The sequence below is a fragment of the Ctenopharyngodon idella genome, chromosome 17, assembly GCF_019924925.1.
Source record: "Ctenopharyngodon idella isolate HZGC_01 chromosome 17, HZGC01, whole genome shotgun sequence".
NCBI lineage: Eukaryota > Metazoa > Chordata > Actinopteri > Cypriniformes > Xenocyprididae > Ctenopharyngodon > Ctenopharyngodon idella.
Window position 1 is genome coordinate 1,207,018 of NC_067236.1, and position 26,850 is coordinate 1,233,867.

The window sequence follows — 26,850 nt, forward strand, 5'->3', positions numbered from 1 at the left end:
CATAAGGGACTTCTTTGAAAAACATAAAAATTGTACTGACCCCAAACTTTTGAACGGTAGTGTATACTTATGAGATATTGTGTGCTTGTGTGAAAGAAATGTAATATCATAGTATAAAATGATAGTCATAATTATGGTGCTATTTCTAAAGGGCTTCTTAGTTTTATTAAAATAACCTCATCGTGATCTTTATACTATAGCTGAATTTCATTGTTTGTTTGTTTTTTTGTTTTGTTTTTTACTTTTGGGAACAATTTATTTAATTATACAGACTTGACAATTGTAACTCTGTAATACATATTTATGTATCTTTGATGTTTGGTTTTAGTTGTTAATGTTAAGCTGTAAAAGGATTAGTGATTAAATTAATTTAGTAGCATTTGAGAACCACTTGTCTTTTTCATCAGTCTTAATGATACAATAGTTCACCCAAAAATGTCATTCCAAACCTGTATGACTGACTTTCTTCACAAAAGAAGATATTTTGAAGAACGCTGGTGTCCAAACAACATCGGAGCCAATTGACTTCCATAGTATGGGCAATGAATTTCTTTTGTGACTTACAGAAGAAAGAAAGTCATATAGGTTTAGAACAATATAAAAGTGATTGGCAGAATATTCATTGTGGGGTCAACTTTTCCTTTAAGTTGTATAAAACAACCTTGGCTTGATTTCATTTTTAAAGAAATTGCACATAAAAAAAAAATAAAAAAAAAGTAGTGAAACGTCACTGCCAAACTGTTCATATGCTTAATGAAATGCAGTCAATAAAACCAGAGCTGTCGCTGGTTTTCTATGGCCACTGCAAATTTTAAGGAACTCATTTAGATGTGGGCAAGAATCTCCTAATTTATTACTCCATTTGGTAAACATGAGTGAATTGGGTTGGAATTCAACCATATTAGCTGCATTGTGGATGTGGCCTCTACACACAGTTCACTCAACATATACATTAAGAAGGCTTTATTATCAAACTTTATTTTTATTATATTTCATGAATCTCAAAATATAGAACTTTTATAGAACTGTACTTTAAATTCCCTTCTTCTTTGATTTTGTAGGAGTTGCCACACTGTGCTTCTTAGGGAAAACAGGTTGATTTGCGAAGTGCCTCAGTTTCATCTGCAGCAGATTCTCAGTGAGACGGGCTTCATTCATCAGAGACTCCATTATAATTTCTCCTTGCGACTGCAGAAAACTGCGCAGCAGCTCTTCTACCTCCTAAAGGAGAGAATATGAGTCAAAGAAAATTTTTGGGATTAATCCTTTGATCTCATCCTTCATTTTATTCCCAAGGAGTTCATTAAGCACCAAAGCCTCATCTACAAAAGATGATAATGGAACATTTGTGTAATTAGTTACTAAAACTCAATTGTTTGCTTTAGTTTGTTTCCCATCAGACAAATATTCACATTTGTTATGTTTTGTAGTAGCAAGGTAAGCAGTCACCCTTAGGGATCATCCCTTACAGAACAAAAATATATGGGAATATACTGCAAAATAGAATGCAATATATTACATAATACATTTCCATATATGGGAAACTAGTGCTTATATTTTTCAATATACTGCAATATATGCATTGACCATGTATGGCTATATATTGATACATATAAAATATTTAGAAATTAGGACAAACATAGCATTACATGTAATATTGATAAAGTTTTATCCTTTATTGAGTACGTATATTGCACATAGGCTACATGTTCCCATATAAATGCGAATGTATTGTACACACATATATACACACATTCACAGAATGAGTTACGATCAGTGGTTACAACAGTAAATGTTAAAATTAAGTGTTATTTTTTGTGTTTTACTCAATATAGGGGGAGATCTGTTAGTGTTTAATGTTGTATTATTTTGGAATTTAAAGTTTTAAATTAAGTTTTTAGGGTTACCATTGTGCTGAAGAGTAGAGCCTATGGTTAGGTTGATGATTGGCCGGACGCCATCAAGACTAATAATTACTTTATTTAAAAAGTAATGGCTGTGTGCTCTTCAGTGCAGTGATAGACTCTCTGCTAAATACTTTAGTACATGCAGGTGTGCTTGTGCTTTTGTTAAATAGCTTGAAAATATAAAACATTTCAAATGTAAATAATTATAAAATGTAAGAAATGTATTACATAATATATTTCTCTATATATGTGTTTATACATGAGTAATATACATGCACTATATTACATACATTATGATATGTTAGTAAATATATTGTCACATATTCTTCAATATATGAAAAGCAGCAATTCCTTATGTATTATTCAATATATTGTAATACACATTTCAGTTTAGTACATTTATTAGTTAATAATATCACAATACAATAAACAATTTTCGTGCCCTTAACTGTCCTTACTTTACTGACCTTCCACCAAAGTGCTGCTGCATGACTACAAGAGTGTCCTGGCCCTGCAATAAATGAACAACCCGCTGTCTGCACTTCACCTGTTACTGATGCATTTCCACTATCGAGTCAAAGGCGAGCGTGCTATAGTGCATGCCAAATACACATGTAACGTAGACAACTCATATATGATTATAATCGTGCATTTATTTGGTTTAATGTTTTATCTGTCTCTTCCCTGTGCCTTTGTTGATATCAGACTAATGCATCAGCATATCTGTCACACACTCCGGTTAACTCGAATAACTTATAACTCCTATTTTCTTCTCATGAGCTCCCTCTGTTGCTCTGGCTGAAAGGATATCAGTATAGAGAGATGGAGAGATCACTCAAACCTCCTCAGATTGCAATCATCGCATAATTTTGAAGCCTTTGGATTTAAAAGCCTAGAGCTGTTTTGTGCATTCTTGTGATCGCAAATAAATGGAAGCAGGTGCAACTGAATAGGTATGTGTTCTCTTTTTATGTGACTATAAATATCAGTTAGGTTCAGCATGATTGATGTGTACTCCTGACAAAAATTAATTACTGTTACTGTAACATTTTATATTGTAAAACATTGTTCAAATATTGATGTTGGAATATTAAGTCTTTAAGTAAAGGTCAAACGTTCGCAAGTTTGGATCACTAAATCTCGAATGACTGTCAACTGTTGAATTAATGAGTGTCACGTCCAGCTTGTTTACTTCGAACCGGAAGACGCTCAAATCACATTAAAATTTAAGGGCTTGCACATTTAAAATGGCAGACAACATTGTGGAGAAGTTAATCGCCGAGGTCCAGAAAAATCCACCACTGTTTGACAAGTTAAACCCCCTTTTCGAGGATACTTTAAAGAAAATGGATGCATGGAAAACAATCGGCTGTATTAACACACATGACAAAGAAGATGAAGATCTAAGACAGTCTTTAATAGTATCCACAGGTAAATCCAAATATTGGCAGACAGGCAAACACAACCATAACACTGACACTGAACTGAAAATAAGGAACTTAAAAACACAGGTAAATGAGGATAATTAACAACACACAACAGAAAATAAACACAAAGTCCAAACTAAGGGAAACTGTGACAGTTTGCCCCATCCCAGAAGGCATGACATCGCGCCATGAAAGAAAAGATGAGGAGAGGAGTGTGGGGCTCTGGAGGTGGACGAGGAGATGGCGAATGGATGAAGAGGAGTGGGCGAAAGGATGGTGAGAACAGGCAGACTGGAGGAGGCTTTGGTGGAGGGCGAAGAGCCGGGAGGGGGATGTATAACAGGACAGTGGCCTTAAACAGGGGCGTGCAGATGGAGACCCAGGTCACAGACAGGAATGCGCTGCATCACTGGAGGGAGGATCCATGGTGTGAAGGTGTTAGACGTGACCTTGGCGACGACGATGATGGAGGTGGAGCCCACTGCGCAGTCGGAGAGCCGATGAGGTGGAGAGAGACCGAAGACTTAGGCGGCCGCGACGAAGCTGCAGCAACGACCCCCTGAGGCGAAAGTGGGTATCTGGAGGGCAGAGGTGGAGCTGGAGCAATCGAGGGTGGAGGCGGAGCCTAAGGGAGGGCGGAGCTTTCCGGAGCCGAAGGGGTCCACAGTCCACAGCAGAGGTGTGGCGATGTCTGACTCAGGTGGAGCCGACGTTCGACGGAGCCCGGTGAGGCCGAATGGCCGATGGTCCATGCTGGAGCTGAGGGAGGAAGGAGTGGAGGCGCAGGAGCCAGGGAGATGGGTTGAGGTGGAGGGAAGCTCTCAGAGGCTGAAGGCGGAACCACGGGCTTCTGGCATCCAGGCGGCGATAGCTCCCAGAGGGGTAGCCACGCCACTGAGAGGAGCCTGAGGTGAAGCAGAGGGACTGTTGGGAGGTAGCAATGACTAGGTGGTAGGGTTAGGCGAGGTCTACAATGAAAAATTGTAGATCAACATCATGATGTCTGTCAGCATCGGCGATGGACAAAGCCATTGTCTATTGGCCCAACCCTACTGGGTGGTAGGAGAGGCTTAGGGCTGAAGAGGAGCCTGCCAAACGACCCAGACTGATGAAAAAAATGAAATCCATAAGGGCAGTTTGGAGAGGTGGTGGGAGAGGGAGGCTGGGTGGGGTTAACAGGACCGAAGAAGAATCCGATTCTGACGAGATCAAGGGGCACAGGGAATTTGACTCTCCAAATACACAAAACTGTCCATAAAGTCCAGGCAGTACTCACTCTCAGTGGCGGGAGGGTGGGCGGGGCTCGCTTCCATTCTCTCGTACTCCACGAGGACTCCCACGATGATAGATGAGTCAGTCAGCTCGCACACCTGGTCAGACGGGGTCCCCTCAGGCTCGGGTGTGATGTCAGGCTCGATCGCTCCTTCAGGCGCAGGCTCTGATATCACAGTCGAGGTGTCTTTCCATCTGCGGTGGGCATGTACTGTCGTTTCTCACAGTGGGGTGGTACTGGGTTGGGCACTGGGTTGGGAGCAGGGCTGGAGGTGTCCTCGACAGTGAATGCTGATCCGCAGGAAACCAGTACCCACTCCACAAATGCGGCAAAGCTCCCTCGAGGCGGCTCCCTGGACAACTGTGCTCATGTGGTGTTGAGGCCGGCGAGCTGGAACGAGCACAAGCAGTCGTCCGGGAAGGTGGTTTGATGGGCAAGATTCAAATAATCTGTTAAATATTCCTTGAGGGAGCGATTTCCCTGTTCAAGGCACAGGAGTTGCACAGCAGGGAGATCCATGAAGGGGGGAAGTCCAAAAACGAACACACAAAGGAGAAAACAAAGGGGAAAAAAAAAAAACTTTCACCGCTAATCACTTTGTGGTCTGGTCTTCTGTAATGGTCTGGTTGTATTAACACACACGACAAAGAAGATAAAGATCCAAGACAGTCTTTAATAGTATCCACAGGTAAATCCAAACATTGGCAGACAAGCAAACATGACCATAACATTGACGAGACCAGACAACACTGAACTGAAACAAGGGAACTTACATACACAGGTAAATAAGGATAATTAACTGAATAACGAAACACAATAGTGTCCATGACAACAGACAGATAGTGCAAAACAAACACAAAGTCCAAACAAAGGGAAACTGTGACAGTAATAAGTGGTGAGAAGTATTAATGGAGATGAGCTCATTATGCCAGGTTAGCAAACAGTGTAATATAAAATTACTAAAGGTATCCAGAGCTAGTTTTGACAACATTGTCTTGCTTCCTTTAAAGTTGCAGTCAAAAAGACTAGGTGTTTTTCTTTCATTCCACTATATTGACTACATCCTCTAAATTCACTGTTAGATCAGATTGATTACACTAGCTATTCACTTGAAACATAGCATGCTGAGGACATCTGCTGGTTAAAGCCGTGTAAATGCAACAAAAACAGCAAAAACGTTCAATGACATGTACACACTTTGAAACAGCAGTGCACTAGCTTATATAAACAGACTATTATCATTCGCTGGTGTGGACACAAATAAAGTTATCGTTATAGTTATTGTTCTTGGTTTGAACAAACATTTAGTTTACTAATATAGTTCACTTGAGGGAGGAAATGAAAACGAGTGAGTGAATTCGGACACTGAGTGCACCAGAAGGGTTGCCACTTTAGCATAGTTTGTGCATGCTGTTTAATAACCATTTGAAACTTAGCAAACTGGCAACTCCAGTAGTAATGAAAAGCAGACCAGTGGTTTGTAAAAGGATGAATGGATGATTCAGGAGCCATCTTCTGGTCAGACACGGGAATTCATTCAGTGCGCGACACTCGCAGTGCAGGTATTCTCTAGCCGTTGAGCATACGTCGGTTGTACACTTGTTATTGCAGTGCACTGTGGGATTGAATGAGTGCATTTGATTATGTCCACTGTGGTTTCCGACACCACTACAAATGGCTGTCCCCTCAAGTAGTGCTCTATTTAAGGGTATAGGGTGCGATTTAGGACACAGCCCATGACTATCAGAAGTAAAAATTCCATTTATTTTCTTCACAGAGAAACTGATTTTCAGCGACAGCATATAAACCTTTCAAGGCAGACCTACCACAAGCTCTGAGGCTGTTAAGCAATGATCTATTCTTATGTAGAGGCCACAAGTCTTAGTCCATGTGTTCATTTTTATAGGAAAAACCAAAGCTGTTGAAAAAGTGGCCAAGGCTGTTGTGCTCAACTAGGTTAAATAACAGAGCGGTGTTCCTTTAATCCATCTTATCTGGTAACTGCTGACAGCCTGCAGCTCCTTAAGCGCGAAGTAGTCTAACGCAGAATGTCTTCAGTATGAGAGTGATAACCATAGGACAATACGCAACAGAAATAATCCTTTGTTAGTTCTGTCAGTATGAATTATTACAGCCTTCACATTTCACATTGTTTTATAAAATGGCAAAGTTTGCAAAATACAGTTTTTAGGTCAGTGCTGGTGGAAGCCCTGCGGTTACGCATTAGAGCGACTTGCCAATAGCTTGGAGATTTACTTTGATGGTTTTTCAAAAGGTAATAGTGTGCCAACAGCTACAGGGCAACTTAGGATCACAATCCTGTTCTATATCACCACTGAGCAGGAAACTACATTTCTGGTTGCTTCGGAGACACTGTCCAAACAATCCGTCTACTTGACATTTATCCCTTTTGATGAACATGTAAATGAAATGTTGATAAATTCTACTTATAAATCATTTATTGGTGTTTACTAAGGCAAGCATCACTATTAGTTTTCAAAGCAATCATACTTTAGGCCGGTAAACAAAAATCCCATAGAGTAACATTTCTAGAGCAATTTCTAGATATGAGAATATAACAGAGACCTTGGTGTAGACCAGTAAGAAACCACCAAGTTATCAAAACTTGAGTCTTTATACTGTAAATAACTGATATTTTGTACCTGTTTGCTCATCTGGCCTTCATATGGAATATTGTTTAAACTGGCCTGTAATGTTGCCATCATCTGAGCTTCTGCCTTTTCTTTGAGTTCCCTGATTTCTGCTGTTTATTATAAATCATCAGTTGTTTGTGGTGTTTACTAAGGCAAGTAAGTATAAGTATGATAAGTAAAATAAGTATGGTTACTTTGGAAAGTAAACAGTAATTGTGATAATTTCTGTTTACTTTCCAAAGTAACCATACTTATTTTTGCCTGGTGAATGTTAAAACGGGTGGGAAAATCCCACATTAATCCCATAACAGAGACTTTGGGGTAGACCAGTAAGAAGAACATCCAAGCAAATTTGGGTCTTTATACTGTAAATAGCTGATATTTTGTACCTGTTTGCTCATCTGGTCTTCATGTGGAAGATTGTTTAAACTGGTCTGCAACGTAGCCATCATCTGAGCTTCAGCCTTCTCTTTGAGTTCCTTGATTTCTGCTTCTTTTCTATACTGAGCCAAACACAGGTCTTTCAGAGTCCACTGCTGTTCCCACTCCACAGCGTCTGTACCCTCACAAAGGGGCTGTGGATGAGGTGGGCTTTCAATCTCAAGCTGGCAGCTGATGTGTTTAAGACCAGTCTCACCGTTTAAAAATGCCTGATAAAGCCGCTGATGAGGAACATATGTTTTCACAATGAAGTCCAGGAGAACAGCATGATGGGCAGCGGAGAGACAAGGCTCTATCTGTGATAAATGATCCTTGATGAGGCAAATGACATCTGATGTCTTCAAACCTAATATGAGTATTAAAAGCAAAGATTGTCTCATTTATTATTCAAAAACTCCAAATGATAATAAACAGATTCCCTTAGGAGTACAGTCATTGTACAAAGCAACGTTTTTTTCTAAGACCAGGAACGAAAATGTTTAAAAGATATTTCTATGTACTGTATCTACTCATTTAACTACATATCTCTCTATAAAGCATCTATCTGTGATACCATCTGAAACATTTTGTGAATAAAAACTGGGAAAGAGAAAAACTGCACAAAGATGTAAGATGCATAATTGATTATAATAATTATCAAAAATAATTTGATTGATTTATGTAAATAAGTAACGATATCAATTGTAGATTGGCAATATGTATTTAAAGGTTAAGGGTGTAACATCACAATTAGGTTGACACCATCAAACTTAACACAAAATTACAGTACATGCAAAGATACCTAATCTCAACAATTAATTCGAAAACATATTAATAAATAAAGGTGTTCGTGTAACATTTATTTCGCTAAGAACAACAAAACATAAAATGACGAGCGCATGGATTTCTGGGCGTCCCTGTGATCACGTGATAAACAAGTATTAGCCTAAGCCTAGGCATAATCAAAAGCATTAGCTACAGCAAAAGGGAGCAAAAGGGACCAAAACTGACATTGTTAAATGGCCCACCTTTGAGTTTCGGCAGGAGTTCTTTGGTGATGTTTGCCACTTGTGCTACTGTTGACCACGACAGTCCTCTTGTAATTGCTAACATCACATTCTCATACACAAACTCTTGATGTAAATACTGTCGTTTATCGTCACCATCAAACTCTTTCCAGTGAAAACAAATGCTCAGACGTTCAATACCATCATCCCTCTGAAACAACACACATCAGAAATGAGGTTTAAGACAACAGCTGCTGCGTGTTAATGCGCACAAACGTCCTTCACGGTGAATGATAGATACACTGTATCGTGACTTTGGATGCATCACGCGCATCTGCTTCGTGTTTTAAGCCTCTATCAACAAGTTCGTGCGCAGGTAAGATTCACAATATATCTCGCACTATTTATTTTAAGTTGGCTATAAATTGCGTTTATTTGTGTGAGAATGTGGTTTAGTCAAAAGCAAATAGCTGAAGGTTTACCTTCATCCTCGAGATCTCCTGTAATGTGTGTACGGAGGCCATCATGAGACGACTGCTGTTGTGTTTGTTGCCATGGAAACCCAGAAGACTTACAGTACTTTCTATGTAGTATGTTCTGTTTAAACACACGCGAGCTTATATATATAGTGTAAACTTTCGACAACAATATTGTGATATTAATATTAATTATTTGATAATACTGCACGCATTCGAGCTTATATCAAGTGTAAACTTTAGACATAACAATATTGTGTTATTAATATTAATTATTTGATAAAACTGCACGCATTTGACTCAATATTTGCTCAAGTCATAACAAACAATATTATGATATTAATGTTAACTGTATTATATATAGCTACAGTATGCATTGTGTATTATTATATTACACTTTTTATTACACTTTTACAATATTCATAATTTAATACATTTGATTAATATATTTCATTGAAATTTAATTCATATGTTTGTCCCCATAAAGACATATAAAATATAAGATTATTAATGTTGATTATCATTAATGTCATATTTGCATGATACTTGTATATAAAACCAAACATATCATAATGTTTCTGTTTGTTTGTTTTTAATGGTTTTGTGTGATAAAATGTCATTTTGTTTTAATGATTTGGTACAAATTCGCCACAATATTATATTATATTAATAATATTTTATTATATATAATGTTCATAATGTAAAATTAATATAATTAATCATAATATTGTTTGATATTATGCTAAGAACAATATTAGATTTTTTTTGTAATATGATGAAAAATGTGATAAATATTGCATACTATATTTGCCTCAGTAATTTTATGATAATAATATTGGATCTGATTTCATAATATTAAGAAAAAAATCACTAATATGACAACGTACATATTGTCAACATCTGCAGTGTAACTTTTTGTTGGTCAGCGCAGGCCAATAGTTTTCTATTTCTGTGTTTCTATGTCTAAACTATGAACAACAGCTCAGTTTTGGAGAGCTAAGAGTTAATTCCGTTTGGCACAGATGGCCACACAGTATAATCCTCTTTCAGAGGAGTCCCACTTCTCCTCCTCCTCCTCCTCCTCCTCTCTGGATGAAGGTCTGCCTGTGATAATTAGCCTAATGGAATGAATGACTGTGGATAGACAATATGCAGCTGTGGCATGTCCGTGGTTCGCATGGTCACGAATGAAAAGTGACATTCTTCACAGGAGGGAACGTCATGCTTTCAAACACAGTGCCTGTTTCATCCTCATCTGTGTGAGCCGGAGGAAGGAGCACTCCTTTCTGTAAGAAAACCTGTTGAATTTTCTAGCTGGATTACTTTAAAAGTATTGACAGCCCTTGAAGGTTTGGTGTTGGAGGATTTGGCAGTCGAGGAGAATGAACCAGCGCCTACAGGGTAAAGCCAATGTGTGGAATTAGGACAGAGAATCAACATGGCTCTGTGAACATGTTTGGTTAATAAAAAGGTCTGTTTTAGCTCAATGGTTTTAGTGGAACATGCTGTCTGTGAAAAAAATGATTTTCTTACTTAGTAGTTTTGTCTTGTTTTCCAGTACAAATATTGAGAAATTCTTAATTCAGTACATTTACTTTAAAAGAAAAATGACTTATAATTTTCAGAAATCAAAACTTAATATATCAAAATGAAGAGAGTTTATGCTTAAAACAAGAAAAATATTGGTTACACTTTATTTTAAGGTGACGTAGTTACACTGCACTTACTCAAGTACTGAGTAATATTAATTAACTACATGTACTTACTATAGAGTTACAGTTAGGGTTAGATTTAGGGTTAGTTACTTGTAATTATGCATAATTTACTGTTATTACTATAGTAAGTACATGCAGTAATATGTAAGTATGCACCTTAAAATAAAGTGTTACCAAAATATCTGCATTTCCCCTTTCAATTAAGTTTATTTTTCTGACCCCAATGGCAGATATTTGTTCTTGTGTTAAGCTTAAACTCGCTTAATTTTGATCTATTTTTCAGAGACGAAACTCAATATAATTAATTTTTCTTCTCAAGTAAATGTGCCTTGATTTAAGAATGCTTAGATATTTATACTGGGAAAAAATAGACAAAAATACAGAGGAAGAAAGTCATTTTTTTTGCAGTGTGAACTAAGAGGTCTGAGCTAAAAAAAAAATGCAATTATGGATTAAGGACTGAAGTATTTATTTGTGTGAGAGCAGATAATAGGTTTCACAATGATGAGTATTAGCAGATGAGCTGATGCATTGCTTTGAATGTCAAACTTTCCAGTGGTTACAAATGCTATGAGTGTAGCTGTCGTATTATATAAAGCATTTCTTTTTATTATCTAATTTCAGAATGTTCAAGTTTTTTATGTTGAAAAGTGACTAATATCTAGCAGCTCTTAGTGCTGTTAAGTATTAAGTAAGCATTAATGATCTTGGTATTATAGGCCTATCAGTAGCATTATGGAATCATTTTACACAGTTTTTAAGTTCTTTGCTAATTATTGAAATGATACTGAACAGATGAACACTGTAAAACCCACTAAGTTATGGTAACTCGAACCATTTGAGGAAACCGATTGCTGTATACCATTTAAGTTGAAAACCAATAAGCATGAGTACTGTAAACTCATATACATTGAGTTAAATTCACTTATATTTTAGTGTTGGTTTAGTCAATCATTAGAGTAAACTCAACTTAAAGATTTTAAGGTTATTTTATTCATTCAGTTTGAAACAAATCTAATCTAAGTCTTAACAACTATATTGTTACTTAAATGGTTTGAGGAAACTGATTGCCATAAATGGTTTAAGTTAATCAAACTCAAAGTAATAAAGTTAAATAATACTAAGCAAAACCTAACATTGGCACAAAATGATGACAGAACAGGAGCACTGTAAAACTCAAGTACAGAATACTCAAAACATTTAAGTAAACTAACTCATTTTGTTAAGTTAGTAGAACTTAAAATTTTTGTAACAAGTGGGGCGGGGCTGAGAGCCGTGGAAGGGGAGCAAGGCCAGTGTGGTGCACAAGTGTCTCTCATTAACAATCACGTCACCAGCATTGTTCTCAGCCTTGCCCCACTCGTCATAATGTTAATTACATAAAGTTCATTTACATTAACATCACATTCAGATATCATGTTTAAATGATAGATAGTAAATAACACATGCTATTATAATTATCAGAAAGACCGTTATTATATACTTGCATGTATAATCGACAACATACAGTATATATGGTCCTTAAAGTTTTGCAGCCCATCCTCAACCTAACCACAGGCTCTACTCTTCACCACAATGGTGACCCTATAAAACTAACATAACAGAACCTCCTGTAAATCCCAACATAACACAACATTAAACACTAACTTATGTCTACCTACGTTAATCTTGTGCAAAAACACACAAAATAACCCTTAATTTCAGCATTTCATGCCGGGAATTAGAAATCTGCTGCAACTTAACTCAGTCATATTAAGTTCAGCTTGCTACAATCAAATTTTGAGTTCACGCAACTTTTTCTATTAAGTACAATGAACTTTCATTATTATTTGAGTGAAACAAACTCATTTCATTTAATTAATTTCACTGCTCGGTTTTACAGTGTATATTTGTATTTTAGATCTGGTGAAGTTGTTTCATGTCCCCTCCCTCTTCTCACACATATCCCATGAGTCTTAAACGTTCTTGCTTCAGTCTCAGTAATCTGACAGCGTTGTATTGCAGGTTTCTCCCAATGGGCTGCCAAGTTCTCACTTACTAATTGTGGAAATCATGTGTAGCACTTTCAACCGTTAATTTAACCTTTAGAGATTTATAATTAGTGTCAAATATATATGTACACCTCTCAGAGGTGTTTAGTAATTAATTTGCTCTAATTAAAGGGGTTTTGTGCTTGCTGTGCCATTTGGCAGCATCGGAATCAAACACAGAACCTATAAAAACATCCGTATTAATGTTTCTTTAGCTTGCGGGTAATAGTGGGTCACTTAAGAGTACAGAGGATGTGCTGTCTTTTCCTGAGATTACAGTAAGCCTGTGCTTTGGCAGTGCTAGAGTGAGCAACAATCACTCATGTCCTGTTACACTATGGTAAAATTTAGTTTTTAAACGACTTCGCCAGAAAACAATCACCTAGAACACCCTAGCAACCACTCAGAACACTTTAGAAACTGCATAGCAATGTCTTGGCAACCACTGACAACACCTAAACATGCACAACAAGCATCAGATCTCATCATTTTATACAGTCTAGACAAATGTCTAGTTTTAAATGTCTTGCACTTACTCCTGTTACAAATTAAAATAATGTTCAAAGTGCTATATGCTTACAGTACGGCATTGCAGGATTCTGAGAGAATAGGCAGCTATAGGCACTATTCACATTTACTTTCATCTCAAGGTGTCCTTTGAAACAGAATATAAATACATTTGAATTAAGTACCAGGTAGATTTTATTGAGAGCATTAATTTTCAAACCATAAGGAAGGTTTACACAAAATATTTACTATGCAGTCAATTATTCTATGAAGAGTGCAAGTCTGCTATGTTGTCATTACAGATACAACATTTTAGGTTAAACTGCCTGATGTGTTAGTCAGATCTGGGTGAATTTCATGAAGCATGTAAAGACCATATCAGGGTATATTTCACCCCCAAGTAAAATGAAAGAACATTAAAAATATAATTGGGTCACACTTTAGATTATGGTTCAATTCTCACTATTAACTATGACGTTTGCCTCAATAAACTCCTAATTACTGCTTATTAATAGTTAGTAGTAAGGTAGGTGTTAAGTTTAGGTATTGGGTAGGATTAAGGGATGTAGAATAAGTTCATGCAGAATAAGGCATTAATATGTGCTTTATAAGTTGTAATAAACAACCAATATCTTAGTAATATGCATGCTAATAAGCAACTGTTTGAAGCAAATCCTTATCTTTATATGAAAATAAACCAGCTGAAATCACTCTTCTGAAAAACTTGTATTGCTTTTCTATAGCATTAAGCCTTAAATGTCAACTATACATTGATTTGGTTTCTTCTTTACATAAAAAAGTAAACATATGCATGGTATTATAATGTTATACTAAAATTAAAATTAAAACAATGGAAAAAAACTTAAGCAAACAACAAAATCTGTTTGAATAATGTAAGTGGACTTTTTTTTTTTTTTTGTAATTGCATCTTTGAATGATTACATAATTGTGGCATCTGTAATTGTAATCATGATTAGAAATTCGATTAATTGTGCAGCCCTGCATTGTGATGTCAAGTGTGACATTTGTGAGATTCACCAATATAAGGATAGTGGTTTTTGATTGTTTGTAGTTGTTTAATATTAATATACCAACAGGAGTGGCATGTTATGCCAGTCAGCAGATATAAGCAGTAGTGAACTGGAGTGAATTTGACAGCAGATGTATTTTCAGTCACTGTGTTTGGTGCATCATTGTTTAAATGACATGTCTGTAGAATAAAACAGCCGACCATCAGGGGTCAAAAAGCAGACGTCTCGTAGCTCTGCGCATCTCTGTTTATGCAATCCTGGTGTCGCTGTCATGTGTCTGACGCTCCCCTAGAGTTCAGTGAAATCTCAAGATGATTAGAGAAGCTTTTCGTTCTATCCTTAGCTGCCAAAGTGCCCTGATTAGTGGCCAGACCGTTTGTGGGAGGGCTTGTAAACTTGTGTCCCTGTAGCAGTCGTGTGCTTGGATGCTACCTGGAACGTTACTCTGTATAGTCAGATTCTATTTTTATTTTTCATTTTTTTATACAGTTTTTTAGCATCAGATATAATAATGTATTCTGAAAATGTAAGTATATTGTTCACATTATATATATTTTATATTATAGTTTTTTATATTGAGCTGCCTGGCTACACAACTAACGATCAATTGTCTACATTTTATAATTAGAACATAGAGTGTCATTTTATTCAATCTGGGCTGTCATGAAATAATTTTTTTATTAACTACCTCCAGGTACACTTTTATTTAAAAAAAAAAAATTTGTTATAAGAAATCTGGTTAAACTGTCTTTGCTCTCAGTTTGATGCACATGAAATGATTTTGTGCACAAATTTTGCTCAGAGATGATGCTCTTGAACTTCTTCTCAAATGTTGGATTAAAGTACCTATTAAGGACTAAGAGCTAAATGCAATTTAAGCTATAGTCTGTAACTGTTTCCCAAAGTGCATGAGATTAACTTCTGGACTGGGGCATAATTTTACTGTTGCTTATACTACACAACATGTCATTTAAAAGTGTAATACAAGTTTGACTGAAAAGTTGAAAAGTCCTCATGGCATGACTAGATTGCAATTAAGTTTAAGGTGGTTCTTTGCCTCCACATCATGCTGTAAAGTTGATTATAAAACTGTTAGTTCCAGTCCTTGACTCTGATTGGTCAATAGCTGTGTTTTATTCACTATAAAACATGGCTATGACCTCTTCACCCAATGGTTCTGTGTATCACTACACAACACCCTTAGCAGCCACTCTTAGCAACGCAAACATATATTGGTTCTTAATTTATATTGTTCATTTAAAGGCTCACTGAAGTGCCTTGGAACACGCAGCATTATTCAATGTGTTGACATAATTTCAACTGAAACAGGAAGACAGGGCGGGACATATCGAACAGCTCCGCCCCTTTTTAAAAATAGCCAATAGCATTTTGTTTATATCACAGCTTGGCCAGAGCCGTTGAGCTAAAGCTTTAGTTTTCTTCTAATCTCTAACTGTTTCTTCTCCTAATCTCCTCTATATCGATTTAAAATGCATTCTGTGCAGAATTCAAATGGGTCCGCCTGCTTTCAAACACTCCCGTCTGTACTGTTTCTGTGTAAGTGCTCTGTAAAGACTCTCAAAGATATCTATTTACAACATGTTTTTGAAGTGGTGATCATTGTAGCTAATCACAGACATATCTTTTGAGCATGTGAACACAGTGGCCAATCAGAGATGTTTAGGAATCCCCTCAACAGCACTCAAAATGCTAGGGGGAAATAGTGCTATCATCACATTTTTAAAATTTCAGTATCATCTTGGTACTGAAGTCGGTACTTTTGACAAGCCTAGTTTAGACTAAATATTCTGATTACAGACTGTGGTTTCTTGGCAAAACTGAGCACAGTTTGAGACATTGTTGAAACCTGTTCTCAAACCCTACAACAGAGACATTACTAGGGTCTCCATTTAATCAGTTTCTCTCTAAATGTATGTTTTATAAAGATTTTTCTCTTTATGGGTTTGAATTTGTAATTTGTGTTGATTGCGAGTTTCCGATAATGTCATTCACATTTCCATACTCTTCCCCACAGTTTGAATTGACGTGGAGGAGAGATGCCGAGGGCAGCCCCAGGCTCCTTTGACGCCGATACCCATTTTCAAAATGAACAGTTTCCTCATCCTCCAACATCGTCTTTTGGCTCCAGCGTGAAAGCGGCCAGCTCAGCCAAAAGAATTACCTTCTACAAGAGTGGCGACGCTCAGTTCAAAGGGGTCAAGATGGCCATCCATAAACGCAGCTTCAAATGCTTTGATGCCTTATTGGATGACCTTTCCCAAAAGGTTCCTCTACCTTTTGGTGTGCGTACTATCACGACCCCCAGGGGCACCCACAGCATTAAACATTTAGAGCAGTTAGAGGACGGAGGCTGTTACTTGTGCTCTGATCGCCGCTACGTCAAGCCAATCAACATAGAAGCTGCAGGGAAGAGGCTGGCAGTCTGGCACCACCACAACCACCCACATAATCCTCGCCGGAAGCCCTCCCGACCTGAGGAATCCCCCTCGGGACATCAGCACCACTATCGGCACCCCAAAAGAATTGTTCTAGTGAAAAACAATGACCCTGCTGTTAGGCGATCCATCATTCTGAGCAGACGAACTGCTCGAAGTCTTCGCGTCTTCATGGACGAGATTTCAGAACTCATGCAGTGTCATGTCAAGAAACTCTACACTCTGGAGGGACGCAAGGTCAGGGAGGATTTCATTTCTTCAGCCATTCTTTAATTAGCCAGGTCAAGTATTTTAGGAGGCAGGTGTCAGGTCAGGACAGAACGGCAAGCCCTGGGAAATAAAAGTTGTTCTAGATACTAATCTAATATTCATCTTAAAGGGATTAAAAAAAACACCCCAAAAAAACATTTGCGTACTCTCATGTTGTTCCCCACACATATGATTTTCTGGCAACACTTTAGTATAGGGGACTTTTCTCTCAATAAACTCCTAATTTACCGCTTATTAGTAGTAAGTTAGTTGTTAAGTTTAGGTATTGGGTAGGATTAAGAACAGGATCAAGGTCATGTAGAATAAGGCATTAATATGTGCTTAATAATAACTAATAAACAGCCAATATTCTAGTAAGATGCATGCTAAAAAGCAACTAGTTAAAAGACCCTAAAATAAAGTGTTACTGATTTTCTTTCTTCTGTGAAACACAAAAGAAGAAATTAAAGTATGTGTACATTGTTTTTTCATATATATAGTGACCAGTGGTGCTATAAAGGACCAAAAAGCACCATAAAAAACAATCCATATGACTTGTTTGCTAATGATTCATTCATGCACATTTTCCGTATTGATTGATTGCCGATGGTTTTTGCGTGTCTCATAACCAAATGTTTGAATGCATGTATGCACTATTTGAGCACTATAGGGCAAGAGTTTCAGCAAATAATAAATTTTTATATCAAATTTTATGACATATTTGTCCTTTTTGGAGTGTGACAACCCCATGCAATGCTCATGTACAGTAGTATGTAAAATAACTTTCTGCAAAACATCTCCTTTTGTGTTTAATGAAAGTCATACAGGTTTAAACAAATATTAAGAGGATGAATAAATGACTCCAGAATTCTAAGTACTTGTTTAACTATTTCTTATCATGTAAGCATTCTGTGTTTAATTGGTTGATTTACATATTTACATAAATGAATATGCTGCTATTGTCATTGGAGAGAACCATTATGTTTGAGTTTTGATGATTTAGGGGTTCATAATTCTAAAATGAGTCTATTTAGTGAAACTGTGTTTAGCATCAGTCACTAATAAGGTTAAATTTCAGTTAAAATGTTGATGTTAGAAGGTAGCTGCCTATGTAGACAGTGATCGTAAGTATTCGTCTCTAAGTGGATTTGACTCATATGTCTTTTGTCTATTTACTGCTCTCCATAGATTGACAACATTCAGAGTCTGATGCAGTGTCCTAGTGTGCTGGTCTGTGTGGGTCGAGAACCCTTCAGACCGCTGCTCATGGAAAGCTTAAAGAAGCTCTCAGATGAAAAGCTTCCAGGAATGGGCACAAGGTCTCACTCTAGTATCTGCAGTGAAAGTCATGAAAGCAAAAAGAATGGTAAATATTTTCTCTTATTGTGTCTACAGTTCAGGTTAAATATTGTTTACATTTATTTGTTTTAGGTGAATCATTAAAGTGATTAACAACCCATCTACCCACGTGTCTCTAATAATAGAATGAAGGTGAAACAACAATCCACCTCCAACTCAAATGCAGTTAATGTATTATCAGCGCTGGTGAATCAAGAAACTGTTTCAAATATTCCTCATTATTTATTGCATATTTTCAATATGTTATTATCCTTAATGAATTAATATTTTTTCTATTATTGTGTTTTAACAGTTAACTTTGGCCTGGAGACAAAGAAAAGCATTATCCATCCAAGATCTGACTCCAGTAATAGATCTACAAGATTCTCTCTTTCTTCAGAAAAGTCCTATCAGAATGGATTATGCATGACACCAGGACAGTCCGGTTGCGTCAGCTCCTGTCCTTACATTAAAGAAGTTGTAGTGAATGATGACATTGAGAAGAGAGTGCTTGTTAACAAAGACGGCAGCCTTTCTGTGGAGATGAAGGTTCGCTTTCGGCTCTTCAACGATGAGACTCTCCAGTGGTCCACCGAGATCAAAAAGTCAGCCACAAAAGTGAATGACTCTGGCTCCATAAAAGACAGTGATTATCTTCAAGCTAAAGCTGAGTATTCAGACCCAGACTCCATCTCTGCATCTGAAGAGACTGATGAAGCCTTTGCATCAAAGTTGCATCAGAAGCATCTTGAGGAGACACTTTGTCAGAACTGTTGCAACCACTGCCAAGAGTATGACATCTGGAAAAACCCCATGCACAAAGACCCGGGGGCCTGCAAATCACCCAGTTCCAGTGGATCATCTCACAGAGTTGTACGCAAAAAGTCATCAGTGGATAGTACACACACAATTTCTCGCTCCAGTGGGGAGTACACTGAGCATGTGGTGGAAAAGGCCTCATGCTTTCAGCAGACAATGGAGGAAGCGGACACCAGAGTAGAATACTGTGCAGTAAGTCGTTGCTGCAATCGAAGTGAAGTATCATCTGCTGGAATCATGTCAAAAAGCAAGAGATCTTGTGAAGACGGCTGTGAGAGTCACATTAAAAGTAGATGTTCTCATACGGAACCTGAAATCTCTCCTATGCCACATTGTGAGGTCTTTAATGTCATGGAAGAGCGTCCGATTTCTGCAGTCAGCAACTCATCCAATGTGCTTGAGTCTTTGAAGGAAGATCAGGATGATGATTATGATGACCTGCCTCCAAGCATCTCAAGAGCAACAGACTGGTCTCAAAGTGAGAGCGATGATCAACCCAAATGTGCTCATTGTTGTGGCCACCAGACTTCACCAAGATCTTATTTGTCCCCTAGACCTCCAAGTAAAGAATCAAGCAGTGTTGTTCACTCACTGAAGCTGAAAAAGTATAAAACCACTTTTGCAGCACCAGTAGAGCCAGACGGGATGAGTACAACATCTCCAGTTTCAAAAGTGTCCTCCAGGTCCCATCCATGTCACTGTGGAGCCATAACCCCAAGTTCAGCTGCATCTTGTCAGCAGCACAGGCCTGAGGGGAGGGCTTGTAGTACAATTTCTAGACATAGCCAAGCATCTTGTAAATCTAGAGGCCAAGCAAGCAACCATGGAATCAGTGCATCAAATGCTCTGGACATATGTGACGGTAATGCTGAAAACAGATCTTTAAGTCCCACGTCAGGTGTGTCGAGAAGATCTGGCAAGTCTTCTGTATGTTCATGCAATCCAGAGGGCAATGATCCAGTGAAAGATGATTCCACATTGTTGAAGTCAAACAAATCTGCTGCATCCACTTCAAATGCTCATGAAAACTGTGAAGCTGTTAATAATACATTGGAAGTGGAAGCTACACGGGAACACTCTGAGTCTGCACAGTCTAAAAATTCAAATGCCTCTTCTACTTCAAAAATCTCCAAAAGGTCCAACTGCTCTGCTCATGAAATGTGTTCTATTGGGAAATCATTGAAATATGAACATAATGAAGCAGAAAGAGCTGAAGAAAGAACCAAAAGTGCCACATCAGCAATGTCAGCTGTGTCAGACTTTATTATTTCAGAGAGAGAGCCCACACCAGCCTTGGTCCTGACAGAAACAGATGAAGCTGAAGAAAAAAGCCAAGAAAGAGCTGTCAGCCCAATGTCTACGCATTCAAATTTATCAGCTGTATCGAGGACATCCTACAAATCAAAATCTGCACATTCAGAGAAAGCTAAAATGCCTAGATCTTGTAGTCCAAATGATTTCAAAGAGGTGCCATCAAAGTTACTTAATCCTCAGGGTGATAAATCAGCAAGTGCTGCTGCTCAAAATCATACCACGTCAGATAATCATTGTGGACAAGACACAGAGTTTCTTCAAGAAGTGAGATCAACTAGTGCCATGTCTAATAAATCAAACCAATCTTCTGAACATCCATCACATGCATCAGAGCAAACAACTAGGTCTGTCAAATCTTGTTGCGACTTACAAGACAAAGCCACTCCAAAGTCCAGCCTTTTTGATATTCAGTGTGAGCTGGAAACTGAAGTAACCACAGGGGAAAGACTATGCAGTTCACTGTCCAACTGCTCAAAAACTTCTGTAAAGTCAAATGTATCCTCAAAGCATTCACTCACAGAGTCTAAATCTACGGAAAGAGTTCACAGTGCAATGTCTGTTAAAACAAATGCATCTAAACGGTCTTGTAAGTCCTGCAAATCAAACCACAACTTTTCAGAAAACACAGTTACCTCAGTACCAAATGATGTAACACCTGAAGAATGTGCAAGTCCAAAAATCGAGTCAAAGAGAGCTACCAGCACAATGTCTCAGACCTCAGAAAAGTCTAATGCCTGCTCTGAAAGATCTGTTAAATCCAGTGCAAAGAGCCCTGCATTCCAGGAAATGGACAATGGCAAAGACATGACACAGAATGCCTTAACTGTGACCTCTCTATTGTCTAGGACAAAGAGGTCTCCATCTCCTAGATCAAACGATGACACTAAAATTAAGAAGACTAATAGCAGAGCAACAAGTGGGATGTCAGTAAGTTCTAATGTATCATTGCAATCCCAAAGATCCAGTAAATGTAATTGTCACAGCTCCTCAAGTTGTAATTTGAGAGAGACGAATCCTGAGAAGCTAAAAGAGGATGCCAAAGATGAATCTGAGGAGAGCTTGTCAGGAAAATCAAAACTGTCAGATAAATCTCTTATCAATAACATTAAGTCTTCAGGCAACCAGTTTGATGAGCCTCTAAGCCCAACATCAACAGCATCTGTTTCTCTTGGACTAGGAGAAGAGCACAAGGGTGAAGACTTTGATGAACGATCAATCAGTGGCATGTCTGCCACCACAGAGGATGGTGGACATAAGATAGAGAATGTAAATGGAGTGGATGCTGAAAGGCCAATGACAGAAATGTCTGTGAACTCTGCAACTTCAGACAGACCCAAAAAGTCTCATCACAAGAACTGCAAGACTCCTGTTCAAGCCCTCTCGCCTGTCTCAGCTGAAAGCATCATGTCAGCAGAACCGAAGAACAGAAAGTCAGGAAGCCAGTTAAATGAAAACAACATCAGAGTGCCCTCCACTCTGTCACTGTCATCTTCACGAAGTAAGTCACCCTCCAGAGTTTCACAGAGAAGTGCTAAAAATACAGTTATGAAAGAGAGAGATTGTGAAGCTGTCAACAACACCAACCATGCAGAAATGACTGAAACATCCTCAAAACATGACCAAAGAGAAACAGCTTCTGGAAAAGCTACACCAGCAAGTGACTGTTTACACTCTTCAAGAGCTCTTCAAATGTCTAAAAATAGCCAAACTACTAGAGAGAGTGATAAAATATCTAAATGTTCTTCCCAATGTTTGGAAATGAATGGACTGAATATAAAATATAACAGAGACAATGCTGGGGGGATGGTTAAGTCTCTTAAAACATCCACATCAGACAGAACATCTGTGAAAAATTATGCATCCAGGCCAAATTCAGCGGTAATGTCTGATATTTCCCAAAAATGTAGAAGTCTACCACAACAGATGCCAAACAAGAAAAAAGCATCAGACAATCATCCTGATTCTTCAAGTGACAGTGTTTTATCTCAGGCACTTTCAGCAGCAGATTTGTTGAGAGATATTATTGATAATGCTAGACCAGTGAGTAGAGGATCAAAGTCAGTTACCTCCAGCAAAAATGTTGACAAGGTAGAAAATAAAAGCCAAAAAAGCAGCAGGAGCAAACATGAGGATGTCAACAACTCATCAGATTGCAACAAAAAGGAACTGGTGCCGTCATGCTTACCGAACACTTCCCCTATAGAAGTTGTGAATGACTGGCTTAGGAACATTCCCATTGAAGGCCATGTTTATGAAATGGATGTGGAACTCACTGAATATATGACCCTGGCTCAAGGTGTTGAGGAAACTTCTGAAAGGGACAAAGGTGAGGCACCAGAAAGTATAATTGAGGTAGAGGAACCTTGTGAGGATCAAGCAGGTGAGAATCATATTCAGCAGGAGACCAATGACAGTTGCGGTGAAAAAGCACAATTGGAAACTCAAGAAATAGATCCCAACCCTGAAGCATTAACCAAACAAGACAGTTTACAAAAGCAGTGCCATTCTTCGGTTCAGGTCATGAAGGTTTTACTGGGTCCAAAACTAGACAGATCCACTAGTTTACCTGAAGTCTCCCCTGTTTATGGCAGAAAATTAAGTCAGTCTGCTCAAGGGCTGTTGGACTGCCTTGCAAATTTACGATTGATTGACTCAGACTCTAAAAATGAAAAACATCGTAAATATAATGAAATCATGATGATTCTACAGTCCCTCTGGCTCCAAAAGCCCTCTGAGGATGAACATAAGAAGCAGAACACAAAGGAACATCAGTCCGAGGATGAATTTAACCCACGGTCTTCATCTGGGGTTGATGTAAGCGGCGGCTCCACTGGCTCTGTTAAAGGTAGCGTGAATGGCATAGTAGAAAAAATAGAGACAGCTCAAAGCACAATACCACCAATTGCCAAACGAGAAGCCTCAGTCCAAGATAAACATGAAGAAGAAAATGAGGAAAAATCTACAGCTCCTGCATGTGAATGTTTAGATCCATCCAAAGTTCTCTCAGATCCAGTTACTCCAGACATTGCAGAGCAAGTACTGGGGAGTCCAGTAAATACACAACTGGATGAAGACCAAGAAAATGGCATATTACACAAAGAAGATGTTGAAAGTAGTGAGAATAAGAATGATTCAGATCAAACACCACAAACAACCTCTTATAAGAGCTCTGGGAATGAGAGTTATACAATGAAATCTCAAGAAAATACAAGCTCAGGATCTCCACCGTCTGTTCAGAGAGCTCCGCTTACTAAAAGAGTTTCACAAGACCCAGATCCCATTTGGGTACTGAGCTTATTAAAAAAGTTAGAAAAGCAGTTCATGTTGCATTATGCAGATGCCATGGCAGAATTCAAAGTGAGGTGGGATTTGGATGACAACGAGATGCTCGATACAATGATCAGCGAACTGAAAGAGGAAGTACACAAACGGATTCAGTTAAGTATTAATCGAGAACTGCAAAAAATCCAAAGTCGGGCTGGTAGGGGTCCAAGACCTCCGGGAAATACTCTATCCAGAGAGTCTACGGCCCAGACTGAGCAGCGACGCAAACGTCTTCGGGTCATGCGCAATAAGTCCATCTCCATGTCAAGGAGTGATGAAAATTACACTGCGTCAGGTACGGAAAACAGTGATCAACGCAGTGATGATGAATACTGCCCATGCGATGCATGCATGAAAAAGAAAATGGCGTCCAGAGCAGTCCAGCAAGCTCAGGCTTTGAGTTTGGCTCCAGTTATGATGGAATTTGATCTGCGGAAAATTTTACAAATGAAAAAGGATCCAGCCAAACCTCTAGAATCAAAGCCAGAAGAACAACGTACAACCAACTTGACTTGTGGAGTTGATAAAGAAGAAAAAAACTTAGAAGTAGTTCATGAAGAGGTAGAAGATACGAATAATGGTACTAGAGGCCATAATGTTGGGACGGCAAATCAAGAAGAGCCAGATGGTGCTCTCAATGCAGTAGACCAAGGCAAAAATGCAAACAACATCAAAGATGTATCTTTAGACTCTGAGAAAAGAGATCCAAATGAAGAGGAAACAAATGACAAAAGAGAGTCTGGTGATGTGGAAGGTGGTGAAGATGAGGAGAAAGAAGGTGAGCATGTGAAAGAAGTTGTAAATGGTAAGACAGACACTGGGGGGAAAGAGGAAGTAGAGTTTGTTGAGGAAGAAACTGAAAAAGGAGATACAGAAGAGGATGGTGAGGAGAAAGTCAGTCTTAAGGGAGATGCAGCAAATGCAGAAAACAGTGATATGTCTGCAAAGGCAGAAAAAGAGAATGAGATGACAGAAACTGGTGACGAAACCGAATCAGGTGACAACGGAGCAGAAACTGAGACTGGGGAAGAGAGTACACAAGACAAGTCTGCAGAAGATGGTAGTGAATCTAAATCAAATAAAGACTATACACCTGAAACTACTGAAGGTGAAAAGTCAGATGAGACACCAAATGAAGAGTCTGCCAGTGACAAGAATGCTGATGGAAACCAAGATGTATCTGCAGAGGACGATGGGACATCAGACACAGGACATAACGAGGACCGGCCTGAGGGAAAAGCCAATGTGCCAAAGGTAAAGATCGAGGTTGAGGTCAGAGGAGACACAGAAAATGAAACGGACAAATGTAGCTCTGTTGAGGAAGATTTCGAGAATGATAAATCTGATGAAACCGTTGATGATGGCTGTGAGAGCACACTACCAAAGCAGGTAACAAGAACATCAATGGAATCTCAACCAGGATCTGTGGAGAACTGCACAAATCAGACAGCGCAAGCTAAACTGAAAGATCTTCAGAGTTTCATGGAGAGTGTTGAAAGTCAAGGAGACAACATGGTTGTGATTACTAAACAACCACCATACAAAGAGCCACATGGACCAAGAAACCAAAAGGACATGTGCAATGGCTTGACTGAATGGCAAGTGTCTCCTAAAATAAGCAACAGGGCCAGTAAACAAAAGAATACAAAGGATGGACAATAATGTTGTCCAATGAACAATTAAAAAAATATTTCATTTGAAAAACCCTCATATAAAGCACTTTATTTTTGATTACTTATGTTTCTTTAGGTGGGAATTTAATGTTTAAGATAATTAATCTGATTTCAAAGACATCTAAACAGCTAAAGAGAACTTTGAAGAGATTTCGAAACTATATATTGTACAATTCTGTATATTTCCACGTAGTCAAGGTATTTTATTGAAACTGTTAAAAAGTTAAAGAGACCAGACTTTTATTGACTTCTATTTAACATATGGAATCATATACACAGGCAGTGAAATATTGCATATACAGAGTCTCACAATAGCAGAAAAATGTACATTTTACTGATAAATGTTGAATTCTCAGGGTGCTGAATGTTAAAAGTATTATTATATACATGCATTGTTCAACCAAACCTCAACCAAGGTTAGCATTGCATTACATGTAGTTCATATGCTAAATGACACAATTATATTTCAAAATATATAATTGCAGATGTGTAAGAATGGGCTATTACCCAAATCTATAATGAGAGACATTCAGTTCAGCAGCAACCATGACTGTATATTTTGAAATGACTTATTTATTAAGTCAAAAGGTTTTCTTATGCTACTAAGTGGTGCTTGATGCTGCATTTTACATCATAAAACATCTTGCCAGATGTGGTACTTAAAGCATCCTTGACCAAGGTTTGTTGTATGTTGCTACTGTATTGTAACATTTAATAAATGCTCAATTCTGAGAATATCATTTGTTGTTTTCATAACAGGCCAATGTCGACACAGTAAACTAAACAGCAGTATAATATTTAGTGATTACTTATTATTGCATGTTTAGGGTCCGGGGTTTATTCTAAACTCTCATCCATAAGGCCAGAAACATGCTCAGTATTCAAATGCAGAATGCTTGAACAATTGTGTGACAAACATTCCACTGTCACCAAACGCCATTATACTGCATGTGTTGCTACAGGTATCTGGCTATAAACATATCAACTTTGACTGTTTTGCTCAGCAAGATTCTTTTTATTGTTCCTCCATCATGGCAGTTTTTCAACCTGAAAGAGTGGTGCCAAATTTGTTCAGATTTGTGTAGCTATAAGTGTTTTCATCTACACTATGTACTTGTGTACAGTACAGTATGTTTCAGGCATAATTTATCATTATCCTGTTAATGCTTAAAACACAAATGATTCCACAAAACAGACTTACAGATTTTTACATTGCAGACAATTAACAGG

At 38.1% G+C, this 26,850-nt stretch overlaps 2 protein-coding genes across 4 annotated transcripts; one reads left to right on the forward strand and one right to left on the reverse strand.

Annotated features, from left to right (window-relative positions):
• Positions 1-957: 957 nt before the first annotated feature.
• c17h8orf74 (chromosome 17 C8orf74 homolog) lies at positions 958-9,280 on the reverse strand. Its single transcript, XM_051868998.1, has 4 exons — positions 9,171-9,280; positions 8,710-8,899; positions 7,651-8,048; positions 958-1,221 (listed from the first exon to the last, which is right to left on the reverse strand). Exons 1-4 carry the CDS (start codon positions 9,213-9,215, stop codon positions 1,033-1,035), a joined length of 822 nt encoding a protein of 273 aa, XP_051724958.1. The 5' UTR covers positions 9,216-9,280; the 3' UTR covers positions 958-1,032.
• On the forward strand, positions 8,894-26,332 carry rp1l1a (rp1 like 1a). Of its 3 annotated transcripts, none has more exons than XM_051868994.1 (4): positions 8,894-9,064; positions 16,483-17,140; positions 18,341-18,518; positions 18,804-26,332. In XM_051868994.1, the coding sequence occupies exons 2-4, from the start codon at positions 16,505-16,507 to the stop codon at positions 25,607-25,609; spliced, it is 7,620 nt and encodes a 2,539-aa protein (XP_051724954.1). In that variant the 5' UTR covers positions 8,894-9,064; positions 16,483-16,504; the 3' UTR covers positions 25,610-26,332. The 3 variants fall into 3 exon arrangements, with proteins under 3 accessions (XP_051724954.1, XP_051724953.1, XP_051724955.1); XM_051868993.1 differs by lacking the exon at positions 8,894-9,064 and adding an exon at positions 10,282-10,452; XM_051868995.1 differs by lacking the exon at positions 8,894-9,064 and adding an exon at positions 10,282-10,452 and having other exon boundaries at positions 18,341-18,909.
• The last annotated feature ends 518 nt before the right edge of the window (positions 26,333-26,850 follow it).